This window comes from Spodoptera frugiperda, chromosome 19, assembly GCF_023101765.2.
Source record: "Spodoptera frugiperda isolate SF20-4 chromosome 19, AGI-APGP_CSIRO_Sfru_2.0, whole genome shotgun sequence".
In the NCBI taxonomy this organism is placed as follows: Eukaryota; Metazoa; Arthropoda; class Insecta; order Lepidoptera; family Noctuidae; genus Spodoptera; species Spodoptera frugiperda.
Genome location: NC_064230.1, coordinates 6,896,939 through 6,919,865, shown reverse-complemented (window position 1 = coordinate 6,919,865; position 22,927 = coordinate 6,896,939). Strand labels below are relative to the sequence as shown.

Below are 22,927 nucleotides of genomic sequence, written 5' to 3'. Positions count from 1 at the left end.
CTGTGTTAAATGTAAAAAAAAATTAAGTTAATCCGTGATCATGGCGCTTGCAAAAGTGCCGAAATATCGGAAACTCGATAAAATGAATAAACATGGTAAATATCCCGTTATAAGTTCTAATAATAGTGTTAGTGACCATGTCACTTTAAAAACTTTATTTATTTATTTATTTTACTCTTTATGCACATCAATGTGTACAAAGGTGGGCTTAATGCCGTAGGCATTTTCTACCAGCCAAACCTTTAGGTGATGCAGTGAAAAACCAGTGGTAGGTGCATGGAGCAAGTAAATACAGAAAAGCTCAGGTGGAAAAATAGAATATACTTACTTACACAAATATATCAGTATATATTTAAATAACATGGAAAAATAATAAACGTACATAATAACATTACATATACTATTTACATATAATATATACATACTAATTATAGTGATGATCATGATGAAGACTCATCATCATCACAGGGTTGACAAACACTGAAGGAAAACATCGTGAGGAAACCTGGACTTATAATTTCTGATTATAAGTTTGAAATCGCCAACCCGCATTGAGCAAGCGTGGTGATTAATGCTCAAATCTTCTCCGTGTTACAAGATGCCTTTGGTCAGCAGTGGTATAAAACAGACTATTGCTTACCATTAGGTGATCCATCTGCTCTTTTGGCGCATTGACCAAAAAAACAGTATATTTTAAAACTAGGTACAGCCAGGGGCTTCGGTCGCAATCTCGTGGGATAAAAAGAAACCTATGTGTTATTCCAGACTATAATCTACACCTTTCCAAAATTTCATCCCGATCCCTTCATCCGTTTTGACGTGATTGAGTAACAAACATACATACAAACTTTCGTATTTATAATATTAGTAAGATATGACTGCCTCGTGAGTCGAATGGTCGCGTGCGACTGCCGGGCCTCGGGTTCAATTCCCGGGTTGAGCAAAGTATTACTGGGCTTTTTTTCAAAAATATCTCAGTAGTAGCACGGAGTCTGGAAATGTGCCCAGTATACGGCAATAGGCTCACCCCCTATTACATACAACATGTGAAATGTGGGTGGTACATTGGCATTATGTGCCATAATGTGCACCTTCGGGGGTTAAAGGCGTCAAGTTATGATGATGATGATAAAAGGTTATTTGCTTACCATCAGGTGATCTATTTATTTATTTTATTTTATTTAGTAAGATAACAACATTAATTATTATGTTATAGGCTTACTCACGTAACGTTTTGACTAGTTTCAAGCCATGCTCGTATGTCGCGGAATGCTGCTCATGAATATGAGCCTCTTTTTTTTGAGGGGGAAAATCATCCAATGACTTTTCTCGCCATGCTCGAGGCGAGAGAGAGTGTCAGACTCTTACTGACTAAAAACCACCCCGTTCCTACTCCTGCCTTTCGAACCAGAGCCCCGGTAAACCCGCTAGGTAGTCCGCAGCTCCGAATCAGGCGTCAATGAATATGAGCCCCTAGCATGGCTTGAAACTAGTCGAGTTCCTCGTCAAACATTTACGTGAGTAAGCCGATAACATAATAATTAATTTAGTATGTCTCACGAGAGTTACAATAAGATAAGAACACCATACCTAGTAAAGAGTCCATCTCCACATCACTAATATCATTGCTGAAAAAGTTGAGCATCTTCAGTTTCCGCAGACCAGTAAAGGTTCCTGAGGGTATCTCCATGATCTGAGGGTCCGACAGCTCCAGGTACTCCAGCTGTGGTGATTCGGCGAAGATGGATGGAGACAGGGTCACTGCTGTCTTGATTCGCAGCCGTCGAAGAGATGGGAGCTTTTGGAGAGCTGATGGTGGTATGGGGTCCTTTGGTCCTGATGGGGAGAAGAATTGACGTTTCAAAAGTGTCTAATGAAGAATTAGGAAGTGTCGGAGAGCCATGCTTCGGCAGTGCTGGGCCGGCTCGACCGGAGTGATACCACAGCGTTGTGTTTCGTTGTGTGAGTGAGGTTACCGGAGGCCCAATTACCCCACTTCTCAATCCCCGATTCCCCAACAACCCTTAAATTCCTAACCCCAAAAAGGATGGCAACGCACTTGTAACGCCTCTGGTGTTTCGAGTGTCCATGGGCAGCGGCGATTGCTTACCATCAGGTGATCCGTCTGCTTGTTTGCGGCGTGATTCATAATAAAAAAACATTTTCTGTCTTCTGCAGAGCACCAGTGGTCCATGGACCACTGCACCGTTTGGGTACCACTGTATTACAATGCTTTTCCACCAGATATGTGCTATGTAGCTATGCTACGAAGATGTAATAGGTAAGCTGTGAAACTATGTCACCGTTTCCACTGATACTAAACTATGTTACTGTGCGAGGAAGATGCGCAGCTCGAGTATGCGATGTATCGATAGTAGGGAAGCCATCAATAGCACTCATCTTTCCATACAAAACACATAGCATTTTAGCTCAATCCGTTTCCACTAGTGTCCAATCCTTGCTTACCATCAGGTGATCCGTCTGCTCGTTTACCGGCTTATACCATAAAAAGACGACTTACCATCAGTGATCATGATCTCCTGTACATCACCAAGATGCTCCACATCATCAGCTCGCAAAGGTGCTTGCAGCTGCGTGAGAGACACGTAGCCTACTGATGGAGTCATCAGAGCCTCGTTCAGGCATGGGATGATGGATGGAGGGCATTCCCTCAGCCAGAGGGACGGGAGGGTCTGGTTGTTGGCGAAATTGATGCGAGGGAGGTCTGAACAGGTCAGGTTCTTTTTTGGCTGGAATGAAAAGAAAGAACATATATTAATGTAATTGTATTATCATCACATGTCATATAGTGTCATAGTATATTATATTTATAAGGAGCTTTAAAAGTAGTGTTGTGTTCGAAGATTCCAATAGTGAAGAAAATTCGTACTCCGGACCAGTTAACTAATTTGAGAACATAAAGAAGTTAGATAAACATTGACTTTACTCTGTATAAAGTGGTTCACATATATGACGAAGCGACAGAGACAGTGAAAGAGATAGCTCTTTCATAACAAACTCATACGTAGATGTTTTTGTGTGCACTACTTTTAGAACACCTTATATAAAAATATTATGTTTACGTTACAGTTTTAATGAGCTCTATTCTACCAATAAAGCCCTTTCGTTAGATATCCATAATGGAGGTAGTTGTGGAAACAATTACATTATATTGTATGGTCATCGAGATTAAGAGTGTGTACCAAATATCAGATCGATCTGTCGTCAGGAAGGGGGGGACATTCCAATTACTAGAGACCTAAACAAAGAAACGGGGTAAGCTAAATAAAACCGACCGACACGAAGCGCTTCGCTTCAAGCTTCCTTGTGCGAACTGCTAGGGAGTGGAACTCCTTGCCGGAGTCTGTGTTTCCTGATGGGTATAACCTGGGTGTCTTCAAGGCCCGAGTGAATAGGTTGCTTATGGGCAGACGTGCTCCATCGTAGGCCGCATCATCACTTACCATCAAGCGAGATAGCGGCCAAACGTCGACCCAACAAATGTCAAAAAAAATCCGCTTTCCGCTGTCTACTACGCGACGGATTTTGATGCGGTTTTTAATAGATAGAGTGATTCAAGAGGAAGGAAGCACTAATAGCCGTGTAAACCCGGGGCGAGACGCTAGTTTCATTACAAAAACTACATAAAGGCCATTACTTTGTGGTCAAAAGCAGAGGAGCACATAAACAATGTAACTCTTTTAAGTGTGGACTTTGGAAAGCTATGCTTCGGCACGAATGGGTCGGCTCGACCGGAGTGATACCACGGCCGAGCAGTACGCCGACGTGAAACAACCACAGCGTTGTGTGGGTGAGATTACCGTAGGCACAATTAGCCACTTCCCAAACTTACCAATCCCCGGTTCCCCAACAACCCTCAAATTCTTAACCCCCAAATCACCCGCAACGGACTTGTAACGTCTCTGGTGTTTCAAGTGTCCATGGGCGGTGGCGATTGCTTACCATCAGGTGATCCATCTGCTCGTTTACCGGCTTATATCATGAAAAATAGTCTTCGTAGAGAAGGAAAAGCGTTTCATTGATTATTTTCATTATTTTTGGCAAGCATCAACATTGTGGGCTTTGGAATTTTCTAAAATTAGAAATTAGTAATTGCAGTATAGTGACTTATCAATGTTTTCTCTGCTTTTTTCCTCATTTTTAGGCAACGCACCTGTGACTCCTCTGGTGTTGCGGGTGTCCATGGACGGCGCTGATTGATTAACATATAGGAATGGCAATGCACTTATAACTCCTCCAGTATTACCCATCAGGTGACTCGTCCGCTTGTTTACCAGTTTATACCACTAAAAAAAATACGTTATGGTTGCCCGGATGTTTAAGACACCCGCTTTTCATGCATGAGAGTGCGGGATCGAAACCTACCAACGGCAAGTACCAATGTGACTTTATCCGAGTTATATGTATGTACTTTCTAAGATAATTTAGACACCACTGACAAACGGTGAAGAAAAACATCGTGAGGAAACCTGGGCTTATATTTTTTAATATAAAAATAAGTCGGGTTTTCCTTCCTGACGCTATATCTCCAGAAAACCGGGCTTTTTAGTTTTTCAAGTACCTTTTTTTGTGTAAGAAATTAGACCATTTTTAAATTAGTATTCTTCAAAAAAAATTAAATCCACATTTTACGTGTGCTTCCATTTTGCATAAAAACGGATAAGTTACAAAACTGTGTACATACCTCGCATCGTATATTGACATACTCGTTGTTCCTGGCGTTGAACTTCACACTGCTGTCACCAGCCCTGCAGGTATACTCCAGCTCATCATACAGCACGCAGTAGCAGTCTGATGGGCAGTAGAGGGCCAGCGCAGCCGGGGCCAGGGATAGGAGCAGGAGGAGCAGCATCGCGCTGGTGGTCTAGGTGGTATACATCACTGTGGACAAGAGGAAATATTTTTATTTTATTTCATTATTACAATAAGGTACAGATACAGACAACAGATCAATATAGTATAAAATATCCTTAATACATATTAAACATTGAGTGAATCTGACATCCATTTACAACTGTACACAACTTTCATAATAAACAGCCTAAACCAGGGGTGGCCAACAGGTCGATCGCGATCGACCGGTCGATCCCGAGAGCATTTTTGACCGATCGTGGACCAGAAATTAAGAAAAATTTTCAAAATTTTTGGTACTAAAGTATGTGTACACAAAAAGTAGATTGCGAGGAACTTTAAGAAAAAAAGCCGATCGCGAGTACATATAAGTTGGCCACCCCTGGCCTAAACTAATTAAACATAAACATAAGTAAAGATGTAAAAGCAATTAAATGAATTAGGTGTACAAAAACAAGGTATTTTACCTATATTACGTTGTGACCCGGGTACGTCCTAAAACTGCGACCAGCCACCGAGGAATGGGCAGCAGCATTCTCAAAATTTATCGGTGACCTAACTGCGATCCCCAAGCCGCCTGCCAAGCGTGGGGATTATGGCAACCCCCCCCCCTTTCACTATGAGCGACAACCAAAATTACACGGCCCCCAGTCCCCGGCAGCTCCGCTATTCCTGATCTAGGTAGCGGATCAGGTAACGGCGGAGCAGGGGGTGCTAAGAATCCCCGGCAGAGAAAGCGCTACCACCCCCGACGAACTTTGGCCCTGGCAACGCACAACATCCGCACACTGCGGACTGATGAGAAGATTGTCGAGCTGGAGGAAGAATTGAGCAAAATGCGGTGGGACATCTTGGGACTATCTGAAATCCGAAGAGAGGGTCAGGATACGATAATCCTAGATTCCGGCAACTTGCTCTTCTTCCGGGAAGGAGACCGTAAATCCCAGGGTGGTGTCGGATTTCTCGTCCGCAAGTCTCTCGTCAACAACGTGTGTGAGGTCGACAGTGTGTCGAACAGGGTAGCGTACCTTATACTCAGAATATCTAACCGGTATTCGCTGAAGGTCATACAGGTATATGCGCCGACCTCGACACATTGTGACGACGAAGTAGAGGCTCTGTATGAGGAAATTTCAAAAGCCATACACTCCTCCGAAACACACTTCACCGTTGTGATGGGGGATTTCAATGCAAAGGTGGGCACACGGAATAGCGATGAGTTGAGAATAGGGCCATTTGGATATGGGCAGCGAAACCATCGGGGCCAGCGGCTGGTCGACTTTATGGAGAGGGAGAGACTCTATTTGATGAACTCCTTCTTCCAGAAGCGACCGGCCAAGAAGTGGACATGGATAAGCCCTGATGGTTCTACCAAAAATGAGATCGACTTCATCATGGCGACCGAAAGACGTATATTCAGTGATGTCTCTGTGATAGCGAAGGTGAAAACCGGTAGCGATCACCGTATTGTCAGGGGCACACTGAACATCAATGTAAAACTAGAGCGGTCACGCCTGGTGAAGTCCACGCTCCGCCCTGGACGTGCCCAGATCCAAAACCCCGAGCAGTTCCAACTCCAACTGCAAAATCGCTTCCAGTGTCTAGCTGATTGTGGAAACGTGGACGAGATAAATAATGGGTTGGTGGAAACTGTCCGAGCAGTGGGGTCAGACTTCTTCAAGACCCCCGCCGAAACAGGCCCCAAAAGCTCTCCGACGGAACCTTAAAACTTCTTAAGGATCGTAGCGAGATGAGGCTGCAGTCTTCAGACGATATGTCTGAATACGGCAAGCTCAATAGACGAATCTCGAAATACATGCGACGTGACCTGCGGGCCTATAACGCCGCAAGAGTCAGAGACTTAATTGAGCGAAACAAGGGCTCAAAAGTCTTCGCAAAGAATTCGTCTGTTGGGCAAAGCCAAATGACGAGGCTGAAGACCGAGGATGGCAGCGTCATCTCGTCGAAGTCCGAGATCCTCGGAGAGCTCGAGAGGTTTTACGGACAGTTATACACCTCAACACGGCAACCCATCGTCGGTACAGCTCGGGACCCAAGAGCTAAACTGACGCGGCACTACACTGAGGATATCCCAGACATCAGCCTGTACGAGATTAGGATGGCTCTCAAACAGCTTAAAAACAACAAGGCGCCGGGCGATGACGGAATCACGTCGGAACTTCTGCGAGCGGGTGGAAAACCGATACTTTTAGTCCTCCAGAAGCTATTCAATTCCGTCATACTCGAGGGAACCACGCCGGTAGCATGGCAACGGAGTGTGGTGGTTCTGTTCTTTAAAAAAGGCGACAACTGTCTGCTAAAGAACTACAGACCTATCTCACTTCTGAGCCATGTGTATAAGCTGTTTTCGAGGGTCATCACGAACCGTCTCGAACGCAGGCTTGATGACTTCCAGCCTCCCGAACAAGCCGGATTCCGAAAAGGTTTCAGTACCATAGACCACATTCATACGCTGCGGCAGATTATACAGAAGACCGAGGAGTATAACTTGCCACTATGCTTGGCGTTTGTGGACTATGAGAAAGCCTTCGATTCAATCGAAACCTGGGCGGTGCTGCAGTCTCTCCAGCGGTGCCACATCGACTATAGATACATCGAGGTTTTGAAGTGTTTGTATAACAACGCCACCATGCGCATCCGACTCCGGGAAGAGACTACGAGGCCAATCCAGTTGCGGAAGGGCGTGAGACAGGGAGACGTTATATCTCCGAAACTGTTCACGAACGCACTGGAGGACGTTTTTAAGCTCTTGGACTGGAGCGGACGCGGCATCAACATTAATGGCGAATACATCACTCATCTCCGTTTCGCCGATGACATAGTCGTAATGGCAGAGTCGCTGGAAGAGCTGAACACCATGCTCAGCGACCTCAATACCGTTTCCCAACAGGTGGGCCTTAAAATGAACATGGACAAGACGAAAATCATGTCAAATGTCCATGTTGCACCTATACCGGTTGTCGTTGGGAACGATATACTCGAAGTTGTAGACCACTACACATACCTGGGTCAGATCATCCAGCTAGGTAGGTCCAACTTCGAGAAAGAGGTCGCTCGAAGAATCCAACTCGGATGGGCAGCATTTGGGAAGTTGCATGAAGTCTTCTCGTCAAAAATCCCGCAGTGTCTGAAGACCAGGATGTACAACCAGTGTGTGTTGCCAGTGATGACGTACGGTACCGAGACATGGTCCCTAACTGCTGGCCTTTTGGAAAGGCTCAGAGTCGCCCAGCGCGCGATGGAGAGAGCTATGCTCGGAGTATCTTTGCGCGACAAAATCCGAAATATGGAAATTCGCCAAAGAACAAGAGTTGCAGACATAGCTCTCAAAATATGCAGGCTGAAGTGGCAATGGGCAGGCCACGTCGCTCGGAGGACTGATGGCCGCTGGGCCAGGAAGGTGACTGAGTGGCGACCGCGGACCGGAAGACGCAGCGTGGGCAGACCTCCCACTAGGTGGACCGACGACATCGTCAGAGTGGCGGGGAGCCAGTGGATGCAGGTGGCGGCTTGTCGTTCTACGTGGAGGACCAAGGGGGAGGCCTTTGTTCAGCAGTGGACGTCTCTCGGCTGATGATGATGATGACGTTGTGACGCGACAAAAAAGTTTTGAACGCATTCAATTTGTCGTGAAAAATATCCACAATATACATTACAATGCATATACATTTACTTAAAATCCTCTAAAATATTTTTTTTAAATACTACTCATAAAATAATATTTAAAAATAAAAAAATAGGGTGCCGACCAGTAGTGGGGGCATGGTCTAAGCTACCGGTGATTAAGCCTCCAAAGACAGAAACCTCCTCACAATGCGTGCCGTTTGTAGGAGAACTGCCTTCTGCATCAGGCCCTTGATCCATCCGCCCAACGCCAGCCTCCTAAGGTGGTTGTCGAGGCTGTTGGGTATTTATCCGTTAGAATTACTATTATACCTTCAGCTGTGTGATAACACGTATCAACGTCACGCTTTTTATCCCCGATGGGGTAGGCAGAGGTGCACATTACGGCACGTAATGCCACTATACAATGTACACCCACTTTTCACCATTTGTGTTGTAAGTCCCATGTAATAGGGCCTATTGTCATATACTGGGCACAATTCCAGACTCCCTGCTACTACTGAGAAATTTTAGAAAAACCGAAAAAAGTCCAGTATTACCTTGCCCGACCCGGGAATCGAGCCCTATTAGTAATAAATAAAGAAGGATGTGTTTTTATACATCTTATCAATACACATATGTATAGATACAATTGCCAAAAAACCCGACAGCATTTGTTCGTGTAGTCAGAAATGAATCTGCTGACAATCTGATTCACCCACACATGATGCTAATTATGAATGAGTAACTGAACTAACACAACTGCTTATCCGCTGTTTGTTAGAGTAAGACTCATACATACATACATACATATGTATATGGTACTATCTGATAGCCGCGTCTCCTCAGGCGTAGATTCCGCCATTTTTTTGCGCATTTTGTCAGCGCAGAATGTGAATTTTAGGACATATCTTTATTTTTGTTCCAATTTTCTAAAATAAAAGTCAAAGTCAAAGCATTTATTTCAATTAATCCTAAATAAGGCACTTTTGAAACGTCAAATTGAATTGTCCGTCAGTCTGTCTGTCAGTGAAGCTCGTTCCAAAGTGTAGCTTCGAATGGAGAAGAACGAGCAAGAAACTCCATCGTTACTCTACTCTACATCGTAAAAGTAACCTTAGTTACTCCGAGCGAGAATTTCATCAAAATCCATTTTGTGGTTTCAGAGTGATTGACGGACAAATATCCAAAGGAAACATAAGGGGGCAATATCATCCAATGACTTCTCCCGCCTTGGGCGAGGTGAGAGGGAGTGTCAGACTCTTACTGACTAAAAACTACCCCGTTCCTACTTCTTTGAGCCCGAGCCCTGGTAACCCGCTAGGCAGTCCGCAACTCCAGATGCGAATAAACATGGATAGACAATCCCAACGAACAACAGTTGGGTAGAAAGCTGCTAGATACGATCAGCGCCTGGTCGGAGGATACTGCTTTACTTAGGGAACTTTACTCTGTTTCTTAAAAAAACTATTCCTCAGTAACGATTTTGTTCGGAAAACAATTGCTTAGGACTGGGTTAAGTAACCATTAAATAAATGTCTCGTTAATCGAGTGGTTGCAAATGCGACTGTCACATAAGGGGTCTCGGGTTCGATTCCCGTGTCGGGCAAACTTTTACTAGAGTTTTTTCTCAGTAGTAGCACGGAAGCTGGAATTGTGTCCAGTATACGGCAATAGGCTCACCCCCTATTACATGGGACTTATAACACAAATGGTGAAAAGTGTATCTACATTGTGTAGCGGCATTACGTGCCGTAATATGCACCTCTGCCTACCCCTTCGGAGATAAAAAAGGCGTGACGTTGTATAAATGACTCTGAGTACGGCTATACAACACCAGTATATTTTGGCCTCACTATATATGATCTTTCCGCACATACAAGGTCTATTTACACTGGTTATGTCATATACAACGGAATTCTAAGAATTACAATTAGACATGTGGTATATGGTTCTAAGTAAATATTTTTACGAAGTGTAAGATTCTATGTAATCTTTCAGTATATATCTATATGTATATGTATACATATAAGGTGTTCTAAAAGTATCTGCCGCGGCTTTAATGGGAGGTAGTGTTGTGTTTGAACATTACAATAGTGAAGAAATTTCGTACCCCGGACCAGTTAACTCAATTTGAGAACATAAAGAAGTTAAATAAACATTGACTCTACTCTGTATAAAGTGGTTCACAAATACGCACGATGCGATAGAGACAGTGAAAGAGATAGCTCTTTCATAATCAACTTACAAGTAGATTTTTTGTATGAAAAAAAAAGTTACTCATCAATAATTTATATTCACTATTGTAATTGTCAAACACAACACTACCTCCCATTAAAGCCGTGGCAGATACTTTTAGAACACCTTATATAATTCTATGCAAAACACATTGCATCATTGCTTATTATTTAACTGCATTCAAACAATACAGAGTTATATTTCAAGTATTCAGTACTTTTGAATCATGTTATCGGCTTACTCACGTAACTGTTTGACGAGGAACTCGACTAGTTTCAAGCCATGCTTTATTTATTTATATTTTTGAGGGCGGAAAATCATCCAATGACTTATTCCGCCTTGGGCGAGGCGAGAGGAAGTGTCAGACTCTTACTGACTAAAAACCACCCCGTTCCTACTCTTGCGTTTCGAGCCGGAGCCCCGGTAAACCCGCTAGGTAGTCCGCAGCTCTTCAAGCCATGCTAGAGGCTCATATGTTTATTACTCCTTTACGTCAAAACGGCTGAAGGGATCGGAATGAAATTTGGAACAGGGGTAGATTATGATCTGGAATAACGCATAGGGTACTTTTTATCCCACGGGAACGCGGGCGAAGCCGCTGGCAGAAACTAGTAGATTACATAGGCGTATTAGTCACAACACATTCGCTGCTCGGCTCCTATTGATCGTAGCGTGATGTTTTATAGCCTATAGCCTTCCTCGACAGTTAGGATACTATTTTATTAGTTTTACATTGTTCTCACATAGTTGAAGCAATCAAAACAATGTAACCAAGTATTGTATTGTGAATCTGATTGACAAAGAGTAACCTATGGAGTTTCTTGCTCGTTCTTCTCCATAGGAATCTACACTTTGGAACGAGCAAATAGAGCAACTAGAGGACATGACCCATCAAACGTAAAAATTACATATTTGCTTTGACCCGCTGCTCGGCCTATTGGTCGTAGCGTGATGTTTTATAGCCTATAGCCTTCCTCCACAAATAGGATACTATTTTATACCACGGGAACGCAGGCAAACCCGCAGGGCTGGACTAATATTGACACAAAACATCGTATGACTTCGAATTCAAATAAAAATTACGTTTAAAAAATATAACCACTATCATTTCAGCGATAAGTAAACAGTGTATGTTTATTTTGTTGCGCACACGCAAGGCACGGGAAGTGAGGATGTGACATCATGACTTACACACGACCTAGCTGCGCGGGCGCAGGCCATATGGCATACAATCAAGGTATTATGTGAGTATCTATAGTGTTTTTTTAGATGTCTATGTTTATTTTTGGAGTAGACGGAACACCTGATGGTATGCTATCAGCACTATCTATAAATACCCACAGCACCAGAGTCGTCATTCTTCTGGTGTAATATTGGGAAGGGAGCTCTTTTCCTGAAGGTCGTATTGTTTTTATGGAATAAGCCGGTAGACGAGCGTGTTAGTCACCTGATGGTAAGCGATCAGCGTCACCCATGGACACCCACAACATCAGAGGTGCGTTGCCGGCCTTTTGAAAAGGAGTATGCTCTTTTTTTTCGAATGTTGGAAGGTCGTATCGGTTGCTAGACTATGTGTAACAATTAATGATTGGTGGAAGGCAAACGCATCCACAGCATAGCATAGCACATCTCTGGGACTACGTGTACCAATGAATATGATTGGTGGAAACCAAACGCGTCCACAGCAATGTAGCATAGCACATCTTCTCCGGCCACTGTAAGTGCGGGCCACGAGCAAGGGTAGCTCGCCGCCCGACCAGAACCAGACCCGTGCGTGTGATCAGACCACCACAGATGGGGCCCAGAAGGGCTAATGCCTGATCCGGAGCTGCGGACTACCTGGCGGGTTTACCGGGGCTCCGGCTCGAAAAGCAGGAACAGGGTGGTTTTTAGTCAGTAAGAGTTTGACACTCCCTCTCCACAGAGTCAGACATTGGATGATTTTCTCTCCTCAAAAAAAAAAAGCATAGCACATCTCTGGTGGAGAAAGCAGCTTTACCTCGTTAGCTTACACGAAAACAGCTGCGGACGCGGCTTAAAAACAGCAGGCAGTTATGTCGGTTTATTTTAACAAGAAAATAGTTACAGCGTGCAGACTAAACACACTGCAACGTATCTAAACTAATTGACAGCCAACATATGGGATGTTTTCTTAAATCTTCTTTGCGCAGCTAAACTGTGCTAGTTTTCTGTAGCGATGCATATACATCACGTTTCAAGGATGGGTCGGGCTTCCGCACTGCAGTGAGTCGACTGGAGTGATACCATGGCTTCACAGGAAACCAGCTTAGAACAACACTTGGGTTGTATATCGCAGTATGAGTGAGGTCATAGGGGACTCAATCGTTCCTTGGATCCCCAAATTCGCAAATCCCTAACCCCCAAAAGCCCGGCAATGCATTTGTTACTCCTCTAGTGTATACTTGTAACTTTCTGCCTCGCACATCAAAACTGTGGAATGAGCTGTTGTCGGCGGTATTTCTGACTGGTGGAAACGGACTCAGTTAAGCTATGTTTCATTTATAAAACAAAATTAAGTAGTTAATTAGATTTACGGCTAGAGAAAGGTCATTGACACCAAAATGGCGCCGGTTTTTGATGCAGATAGTATATAATCGATTAACCCTGTTTTAAATCTGAAGTCCCGTAAGCATTGTTTTAACTATTTGTAAATATCGATGCTAGAAAGAACAGCTTCGGTCTTTTGAAATAAAAGTTAGATTTTTTTGATTTTGAGGGGAGGTCGTGCAATCACTTGTCCCGCCTTGGGCGAGGCGAAAGGAGTGTCAGACTCTTACTGACTAAACACCACCCCGTTCTTACGCCTGCTTTTCGAGCTGAAGCCCCGGTAAATTATTCGGATTGCAGATTAGCCTAGATGTTACTATTCAGGATCTCTGGAAAATGAGACGTTAAATGTTTCTGTTTAGTTTTGGGCACTGAGTCCTCCCAGTACCTACAACTTCAACACCTGTCGAGAGTGGCCACCTGGGAGGTTATAATGCGGTAAAAATACCACACTCCCTAGTCTTTTATCCCCAAAAAGCTAGGCGACATTGGAAGGTTGTTCCCGTCATAAAAGAGGGAACTTTATTCTCTGTTTCCTCCCCCTAAAGCGTAATACAGACCGACCGGAGTGATACCAGAACCTCACAGAAAACCGACGTGAAACAACGCTTGCGTTGTGCGAGTGAGGTTACCAGAGACCCAATTATCACCTTCCCAATTCCCCAACAACCCTTAAATTCCTAACTCCCAAAAGGCAGCGCACTAAAAACGCCTCTGGTGTTTCAAGTGTCCATGGGCGGCGGCGATTGCTTACCATCATGTGATCCGTCTGCTCATTTACCGGCTTATACCAGAAATCTGAACCAACGTTTGTACCAAACTTGCGTTTAAAGACCAACATTGGGCCCAACAGTTTGATAACACCAGAAAATAACTACATTAAACATACACCCATCAATTCCAACGAACGAGATATCACCGTACACATGTTATTAATAATTTATTTTATAATGTGGAGTGATAATAATAAAACACCAGAGCCATCTGCGCTGATAAGGGGGCAAACCAACTAACTATAGGTTATGTATACCTGCTTTATACATAAGTACTGTAGCTACTCCCGCAGTTTAAAAAACAAGCAACGTCACGCCTTTTATCCCCGAAGGGGTAGGCAGAGGTGCACATTACGACACGTAATACCATTAAACAATGTACATCCACTTTTCACCATTTCAGTTTATGTCGCATGTAATAGGGGGTGAGCCTATTGCCATATACCGAGCACATTTCCAGACTCTGTGTTACTACTCAGAAATTTTCGAAAATCCGAAAGAAGCCCAGTAATACTTTCCCGACCCGGGAATCGAACTTAAATCCCCTTGTACGGCAGTCGCATTTGCGACCACTCGACCAACGAGGCAGTCTCCCGAGGTTTTTAATGAGGGTATGTCATCCAATGACTTCTCCCGCCTTGGGCAAGGCGAGAGGGAGTATCACACTCTTACTGACTAAAAACCGCCCTGTTCCTACTTCTGCCCTTCGAGCCGAAGCCCCGGTAAACCCGCTAGGTAGTCCGCAGCTCCGGATCAGGCATTAGCCCTATTGGACCCCATAGGCTAGGTTTCACTCATTGCTCTGCTTCTATTTATAGTAGCGTGATGTTTTACAGCCTACCAGCTCCTGCCAGCGACTTCGTCCGCGTTCCCGTGGGATAAAAAGTATCCTATCACCCAAGTCATCTCATACCCTGTCTGTATACCAAATTTCATCAAAATCCGTTCAGTTGTTTCTGAGTGACTGCACGGTTGGCGCGGTGGCTAGGCAACTGGCTGCTGTGCAACGTGTCGCGGGTTCGATTCCCGCACGGAACAACTCTTTGTGTGATCCACAGATTGTTGTTTCGGGTCTGGGTGTCATGTGCATGTGAAATTGTATGTTTGTAAACGCACCCACGACACAGGAGAAAGTCCTAATGTGGGGCAACGTTTTTTTAAAAAGATAAAAAAGATTTTTTAAAAAGGTTTTAAAAAGAGTGATTGACGGACAAACATTCAAACGCAACATAAGGGGGGGAAAGTCATCCAATGACTTCTCTAGCCTTAGCTATTAACCACTAGTTATAACTATTTTGTGTATCATTACATATGTAAATATCTGTTTAAGGAAAATTCTTTTAATTCCTAACTTATTACTATTATATTGATTAAAATTGACCTTTAAGAAAAATGTGGTACTGTACCTAGATATCCTCATAGTATCGTATACTAGTCATCGATTTCATAGTAACGGATGCAAATATACAGACTGACTGGTGAGATACCTTCAATATTTGAGGACGTGATAGTATGCGAACATATATCATGAAATAAAATAACATAAAAACGAAATCTTAAATATCTTTTTAGTAAACTTCGTACACAGTACACCGAGAGTCCAGTATTTATTTATTTATTTAACTGCGGAATACTTGGACACCGCGCGGACGCACGGGTCGCGCAGCGCGGTATCAACACAGAATAAATGGGATGGGTACCTACACTGTACAGCTGTTACCTACCTACATCGAGACCTATCCAAATTTCACTAATTTTTAGAGACATTTCGATAAAAAATTAAGCACCTAACAATTTTTTTTATACCAAGTTAACGAGAATCGAGTACCGATTATTCTATAAATATTGAACGTATTTCACCAGTCACACGGTATAATGCAGTCATCGCCATCCATGGCCACTTTTTTTGAAGGGGAAAATCCTCCTTTAATGTCAATTTTTTAACTGACATGGTCACTAGTAATATCATTAGAACTTAAAACGGGATATTTACTATGTTTATTACATAATAAACTAGCCCGCCCCCGCTTCGCATAGGTGCAATGGTGATATATTATGCATGTATTATACATATAAACCTTCCTATTGAATCACTCTATCTATTAAACAAACCACAACAAAATCCGTTGCGTAGTTTTAAAGATTTAAGCGTACAAATGGACATAGGGACAGAGAAAGCGACTTTGTTTTATACTATGTAGTGATTGACGATGATGAAAGACCAAAACAGATAAACAAACAAACAAGACAAGCTAAATAAAACCATATACATATAAATAAAACATGAGGCTGGGCAACTGGCTGCCGCGCAACGTGTAGCGAATTCGATTCCCGCACGGAGCAACTCTGTGTAATCCACAAATTATTGTTTCGTGTCTGTGTATCATATGTATGTGAACTTGTATGTTTGTAACACCCACGACACAGGAGAAAATCCTAGTGTGGAACAACGTTTAAAAAAAAACAAAATAAAAACTCACACGTATTTACCAAATCAAGTCAAAACACCTCACATATACATATAAAACACCAACTTAATAATTATAATTAATTAAAAAATAACACTTAATTGGTTTATACACCACAAAATAAACATAGGTTATTAAAAATTAATTGAAAATAACCACGACACACACTCGTGCGATCACGCGCACGGTTGAAGCGAAACTGTGCAACATATAGCATAGTAGAGCGTAAAAATCATAAAATATTATGACGAAAAAACATATAGAGAGATAAGAAAACATACAACTTCGGATATCCCGTCCGAAAGGAGATATATCTTATATACCTAATTGGAAATTACGGCTTTTTAAATGATTCGACTTTATTTACATTAGATGGGTCGACGTTTGGCCGCTATCTCGCCTGATGGTAAGTGATGATGCGGCCTACGATGGAGCACGTCTGCCCATAAGCAACCTATTCACTCGGGCCTTGAAGACACCCAGGTTATACCCATCAGGAAACACAGACTCCGGCAAAGAGTTCCACTCCCTAGCAGTTCGCACACTCAGCTTAGCTATGTTTTTTATATGGAAAGATGCGTGCTATATGTTTCTCTACTATCGATACATCGCATACTCGAATTGCGCATCTTCCTCGCACAGCTACATAGAAAATATATATATATATATTTTTTAATGAAATACGTCGGTAAACGAGCAGACGGATCGCCTGGTGGTAAGCTATCGCTGCCGCCCATGGACACTTGAAACACTAGAGGCGTTACAAGCGCGTTAACGGCCTTTTGGGGGTAAGGAATTTAAGGGTTGTTGGGGAATCGGGGATTGGGTAGATTAGGAAGGGGGTAATTGGGCCTCCGGTAACCTCACTCACACAACGAAACACAACGCAAGCGTTGTTTCACGTCGGTTTTCTGCTCGGCCGTGGTATCACTCCGGTCGAGCCGGCCCAGTAGTGTCAGATACCTCATATGAAGGGTACTGATTGGTTGGTTTCTCTCTTCGTTTTGATTACTTACCCGCAAAAAAAACTTACTATGGGGTATCGTATAGCATATAGGTACCTACATAGTTGTGTATGTATGTTTGTATGCTAGTTATCAAACTATGACAGCCGCCCTATGACACTCGGTTTTCCCGAAACTAACAAGTTTTATCTTTTATTATTGTTAGAATATTATTTTTTACAACTTATCTAATTGTAACTAATATTATTATATTAACTAGAGTACCTAATATTGAGTCTCATGCTCTACTTGTTGCTCGAGGTGATGTGGACTTGCCCGTTCTTCTCCATAGGAATCTACATTTGGAACGAGTTTGTATCGAGCAACTAGAGGACTGACCGACAGACTGACATTTTGTTTTTTTTTTTACCCTCTAGTATGATGTTCAAAAGTACCTTCCCAGTCTAGTTATTTGAAATTTGTAAGTGTGGGCTCGCCATGGCTCGGCACTGGCTGGGTCGGCTCTACCGGAGTGATACCACGGCCAAGCAGTACCCTACAGACGTCAAACAACGCTTGCTTTCTTTCGTTCTGAGAGTCAGGTTACCGGAGCCCTAATTTCGCCCCTAACCAATCTCCGATGGGGCCCGAACGACAGGGCTTAAATTCCTAACTCCTAAAAAGATGGCAACGCACTTGTAACGCCTCTGGTATTTCAGGCGGCGGGCGGCGGGATTGTCTCCGGCCGGCAAAACAAGAGAAGGAACGGGGTTTGTTATAGTCAAGTAAACGAGTCACCTGATGGCACTCCCGCTCGGACCTTGAAACACCAGAGACGAGAAGTTCGATGTCGGCCTTAGTTAGGAATTTTCGCCCCTTAAAAAAGTACAGTACTGTTACCAGATATCGCCTCTATTAGGCGGCGGTTTAAATTGAGCCTAAGTAAGAGTAGATTGATTTATTACAGACTAGCTACTTCCGCGCGGTTTCACCCGCTCTGCTTGGCTCCTATTGGTAATAGCGTGATGTTTTATAGCCTATAGCCTTCCTCGATAAATGCACTATTCAACACAAAAAGAATTATTCAAATCGGACCAGTGGTTTCGGAGATTAGCGCGTTCAAACAAACAAACTCTTCAGCTTTATAATATTAGTATAGAAGTATAGATTGAAATATCTCCCAATACACATTCTGATTGCATGAGTCACTGTTTACAGGTTTATTTCAGGCATACGTTTTAATATCATCATTCTTTCTGATAATAAAATCAGTTTCGGTTTTAATGAGCTCTATTCTACCAATGAGGCCCTTTCGTTTTTTTTTTTTATGAAACAATGGTAAGCAATAGCCGCCGTCCATGGACACTTGAAACACCAGAGGTGTTACAAGTGCGTTGCCGGCCTTTTGGGGTTTAGGAATTTAAGGGCTGTTGTTCGGGAATCGGGGATTGGAAGGGGGGCAATTGGGTGTCCAGTAATCTCACTCACACAACGCAAACGTTGTTTCACGTCTGTACTGCTCGGCCGTGGTATCACTCCGGTGTGCCGATGGCGCGGTTTAGGTGTCATGTGTATATGAAATTGTATGTTTGTAAACCACCCACGACTCGGAGAAAGTTCTAATATGAGGCAACGTTTAAAAAAAAGCAAACATTTTACTTTAAACAACGTTTACATCTAGATATGATATATAGCGTACGCGTGCAAAGTCTCATAGAAATTGGCTCAGTAGTTTCTGAGAATTTGGCCGTGAGAGTTTACATGCAAAAAAAAGGTTAAATTAAACAATTCTTAGAATGTGCGATAGTAAGTAAGTAATAACCAGACTGTTCTTGATAACTGTGTTTTTGAACCATCCTTTGAACTTTTCGATAATCTTTAATACGCAGTAACATTTTTTTCACAACGAGATACATATTTACAGACAGATATAACTATTATTTTTTTACATTTGATGGGTCGACGTTTGGCCGCTATCTCGCCTGATGGTAAGTGATGATGCGGCCTACAATGGAGCACGTCTGCCCATAAGCAACCTATTCACTCGGGCTTTGAAGACACCCAGGTTATACCCATCAGGAAACACAGACTCCGGCAAGGCGTTCCACTCCCTAGCAGTTCGCACAAGGAAGTTTGAAGCGAAGCGCTTCGTGCGAGTGGGTGGGATATGTACCACTCTCATAAATTTTTGCATTTATAATATGTGGTATAAAAAGTATCCTATGTGTTATTCCAGACCATAATCTACCCCTGTTCCAAATTTCATCCCGATATCTTCAGCCGTTTTGACGTGATTGAGTAACAAACATACACAATTAAAACTTCCACATTTAACGCAAAGGTACCGGTTACCGACCGGCCTCCTCTATCCGACCATTTTAGTTTATTTACGCTAATTTGTGTATTTATCGCGCGAAAGTCTTGAAATACGCCTTATTCAATACATTAATTCATCATTCACCTTCAGTCAAAACTTGGGTTTGTGGGGTTAACGCACATTCCGACTGTCCTGCGAAATATAAAAAAGGTGCAGTTTGCGTAAATTTTCATGCGAAAAAAACATAAATCAGTGAAATAAAAGATCTCGATTTTGACGATGATCACTCGGGTAAACTAAGAATGTATTTACTTTATGTGATTTATTGGTTCATTGAGTCCTTATAATTTCAATATGCATACAGAAATTCCATGTTTTTATAGATTTATCGATAAATTAATGTTGGACGGAATAAGGAGCCCTACAAAATGACGACGTACCGAATACCGACCAAATTGGTCGGTAAACGGAATTTTAAGGTTTATGAATGACACTAATTTTCTGTAACGTGGGTTGTTTTAGGAGTGTTTTGTGATTAGTTTCTTATTCTTAAAGCTATCCTTAGATATTAGACCGGTATCCGACCTATGCTAACTATAATGGATTCTTTGTAATTTACGTTTCAAATTGACATATTTCCGATATATTTACGATTCCTTCACTAAGACTTGCTAGAAGTAAACCTTTATATTTTATGTTTATTTCGAAGAATTTCATGAATACGATATTGTTACAACTTAATAAGTAATAGTAGAGTAGAAAGTAACTAAAAAATGGTATAAATTTCAGTTAAGACGTTTTATTATACAAATACAGGTTTGGTCGTAGTCTGGATACGATTTGTTTCCCTGTCCCTTGTTCCGACTAACTAAGGGAATATAGGTTTTGGTGTTTTTTTTAACCTTTTGACCGCCAGAGCATAAACGCTTCGCCGTGCCCTCCACGCCGAGACACAAATTCAACGAAATAACCTTGAAAATATTAGGGATTCCAAAATGTTATCGATAAACCAAAGTGAGTAATAATTTTCGTCTGAATTTTTTTTTGAATAAACTGCTTATAACATAAAAAGAATATTTATTTAACCTAATCTCCCACTGTAATAAACTTAAGACCACATTAATAGCAACTATCAATGAAATATCAACCTTTTGAGACACAAAAATACATATAAAATTGCAGCAAGTTACAGCACTATTATCTATCAGTTACGCGCCATTGGCATGTATACATGCCAATGGCGCGGGCAACTATCCATTTTTTTTTAATCTCTCGTTTATGATTAGGGATGTAGTTAGCTGAATAATGTAACTTATCGAGTTCATTTATGTATTAGGTAATCAAATTTGAAAACTGCTAAATAGGTATCTATAATATCTATATAGGTATATAAAAAATCTGTAGATTTTAGTGATATTATTTATACACTTTCATATTCTTAAAATAGTTGCCTTGTATTTGTAAAATGTCACATGAAACTTAAAAATATAAAAAATCAACAATCGTATTTATTTATTATGCTCATTAACAGCCTTGTAATTGAAAAAGGTTACGTGAAACTTAAAAATATATAAAAATCAACAATTGTACCTATAAAACATTATGCTCACTAACAGTCTTGGAATTGTAAAATTTAAAACTAAATTGTATATTATCTATAATTATTATCAATAACAAAAATTTCTGATGTTGATAGTAACCTACAAAAATATTTTATAATTATCTAGAATGCGCAATAGTTCTTCTGTACTATAAACCTCTTCACTCGCCATTTTTCGCAATTATAATGTAGGTACTAGATAAAATATTTTTTGCAACTTCCCCGCATTTAAAAACACGGCACGCGCTTACGACGTCACGAGTTTACCTTTTTTCTCAGAGACTAAGGTTATATATACTTTTTAATAGTTATTACAAAAAATAAGCGAGTCATTTAGCTGAAGTTTTAATATTACTTGAATTACACTACATCACTAGTAGGCATGTATACATGCCATTGGCGCGAGAGAACATGCTTTTTTAGCCGATATTTAAGTTGTTTTTATCAATCAAATATTAGAATAACTATATTGCAATTTTGTTCACTGTGTACAATTATGTAATAACTGGGTATTCAGTTCTTAAGATACATCAATAAAACACGTGAAAGTAATGATTTAATGTGTTTATTTTGTTTTTCTCTGTGATCTGTTTCTTGGCATCTATAGATGTCGGTGGCGCACAGGGCACGCTTGCGCATGACATCTATACATGCCATTGGCGTTCAAAAGGTTAAATTACATGATAAGCACATCATCGGTAAGTCATCGGGATGAACGACAAAAACGTTAGTAATAGGTATAGTACTTGTACGTAATACCTACGACACATAATGTTCCGAAAATAACTACGGAGGTTTATTGTACCTACAACCTACAAGTAGTAAAGTAAATAAAATAAGTACCTACCATATGTACGATACATAGTATGTAATGTATGGTACATACAAAAGTTTAGTCACGAATTTAACTAATTACGTATCTTAATAATAGGTATCTACCAATACGAACAATTTCTTTATTAGGCATAATAAATTAAGATCGACATGATGTAGGTAAATCTTATGCTGAAATACTAGGAAACTTAATTAAAAAATAAATAACTACCTACACGGTAGGTTGAAAAGTAGACGTCACATTGTATGTTCTCTGCTTACATCTCCGAGTGTTAAAAAACGTAATGTTATGTTAAATTTTAAAATCATTATCGTAATTTCAGTATCGAATCCAAAAACAATGCGTCAATAGTTTTAGAAAGATTGTTGTTTTACGAATTTCTACTCTATTGCTTCCAGTCAGGTTCCTGAGGAGTCGGTATCACGGACATCTGTCGGCAGTCGGTCGGTATACGGGGACTTTAGTATTTTTCCAAGCGTAAGAGTTTAAATCGAAATATAGGTACAAAATAGTCGTAAAAGGCCAAAATTATGAACATATTTTTAATTCGTACTTAATATACTTTCGGAAAAGCATTTTTTATTATACGATGTTGAATATTTTGTTTATCTTTTGGAGGATTTTGTTCGCCGCGCCGATCACCGGTCGGTATTCGGTGCTTTTGCGTTATAGTATTTCTAGGGATAAA

The 22,927-nt window shown here is 41.6% G+C and overlaps 2 protein-coding genes across 3 annotated transcripts in view; one reads left to right on the top strand and one right to left on the bottom strand.

Moving 5' to 3' along the window:
* The window catches only part of LOC118281212 (uncharacterized), a 138,794-nt gene extending 128,044 nt beyond the window's left edge, over window positions 1-10,750 (top strand). The window contains exon 12 of the mRNA XM_050700822.1: window positions 10,566-10,750. The gene's annotated coding sequence lies outside the window, so the exon portion shown is untranslated. The remainder of the gene's footprint in view (window positions 1-10,565) is intronic.
* Window positions 1-22,927, bottom strand: part of LOC118281105 (toll-like receptor Tollo) — a 42,526-nt gene that overhangs the window by 7,302 nt on the left and 12,297 nt on the right. The window contains exons 1-4 of one of the 2 annotated variants that reach the window (XM_035601568.2): window positions 16,556-16,714; window positions 4,706-4,902; window positions 2,522-2,750; window positions 1,591-1,836 (exon numbers count right to left, since the gene is read on the bottom strand). In XM_035601568.2, coding sequence (XP_035457461.2) covers window positions 1,591-1,836; window positions 2,522-2,750; window positions 4,706-4,873 — 643 coding nt within the window. In that variant the 5' untranslated portion in view covers window positions 4,874-4,902; window positions 16,556-16,714. Of the gene's footprint in view, window positions 1-1,590; window positions 1,837-2,521; window positions 2,751-4,705; window positions 4,903-16,555; window positions 16,715-22,927 lie in introns of those variants that run through there. The other variant, XM_035601566.2, reaches the window with a different exon arrangement.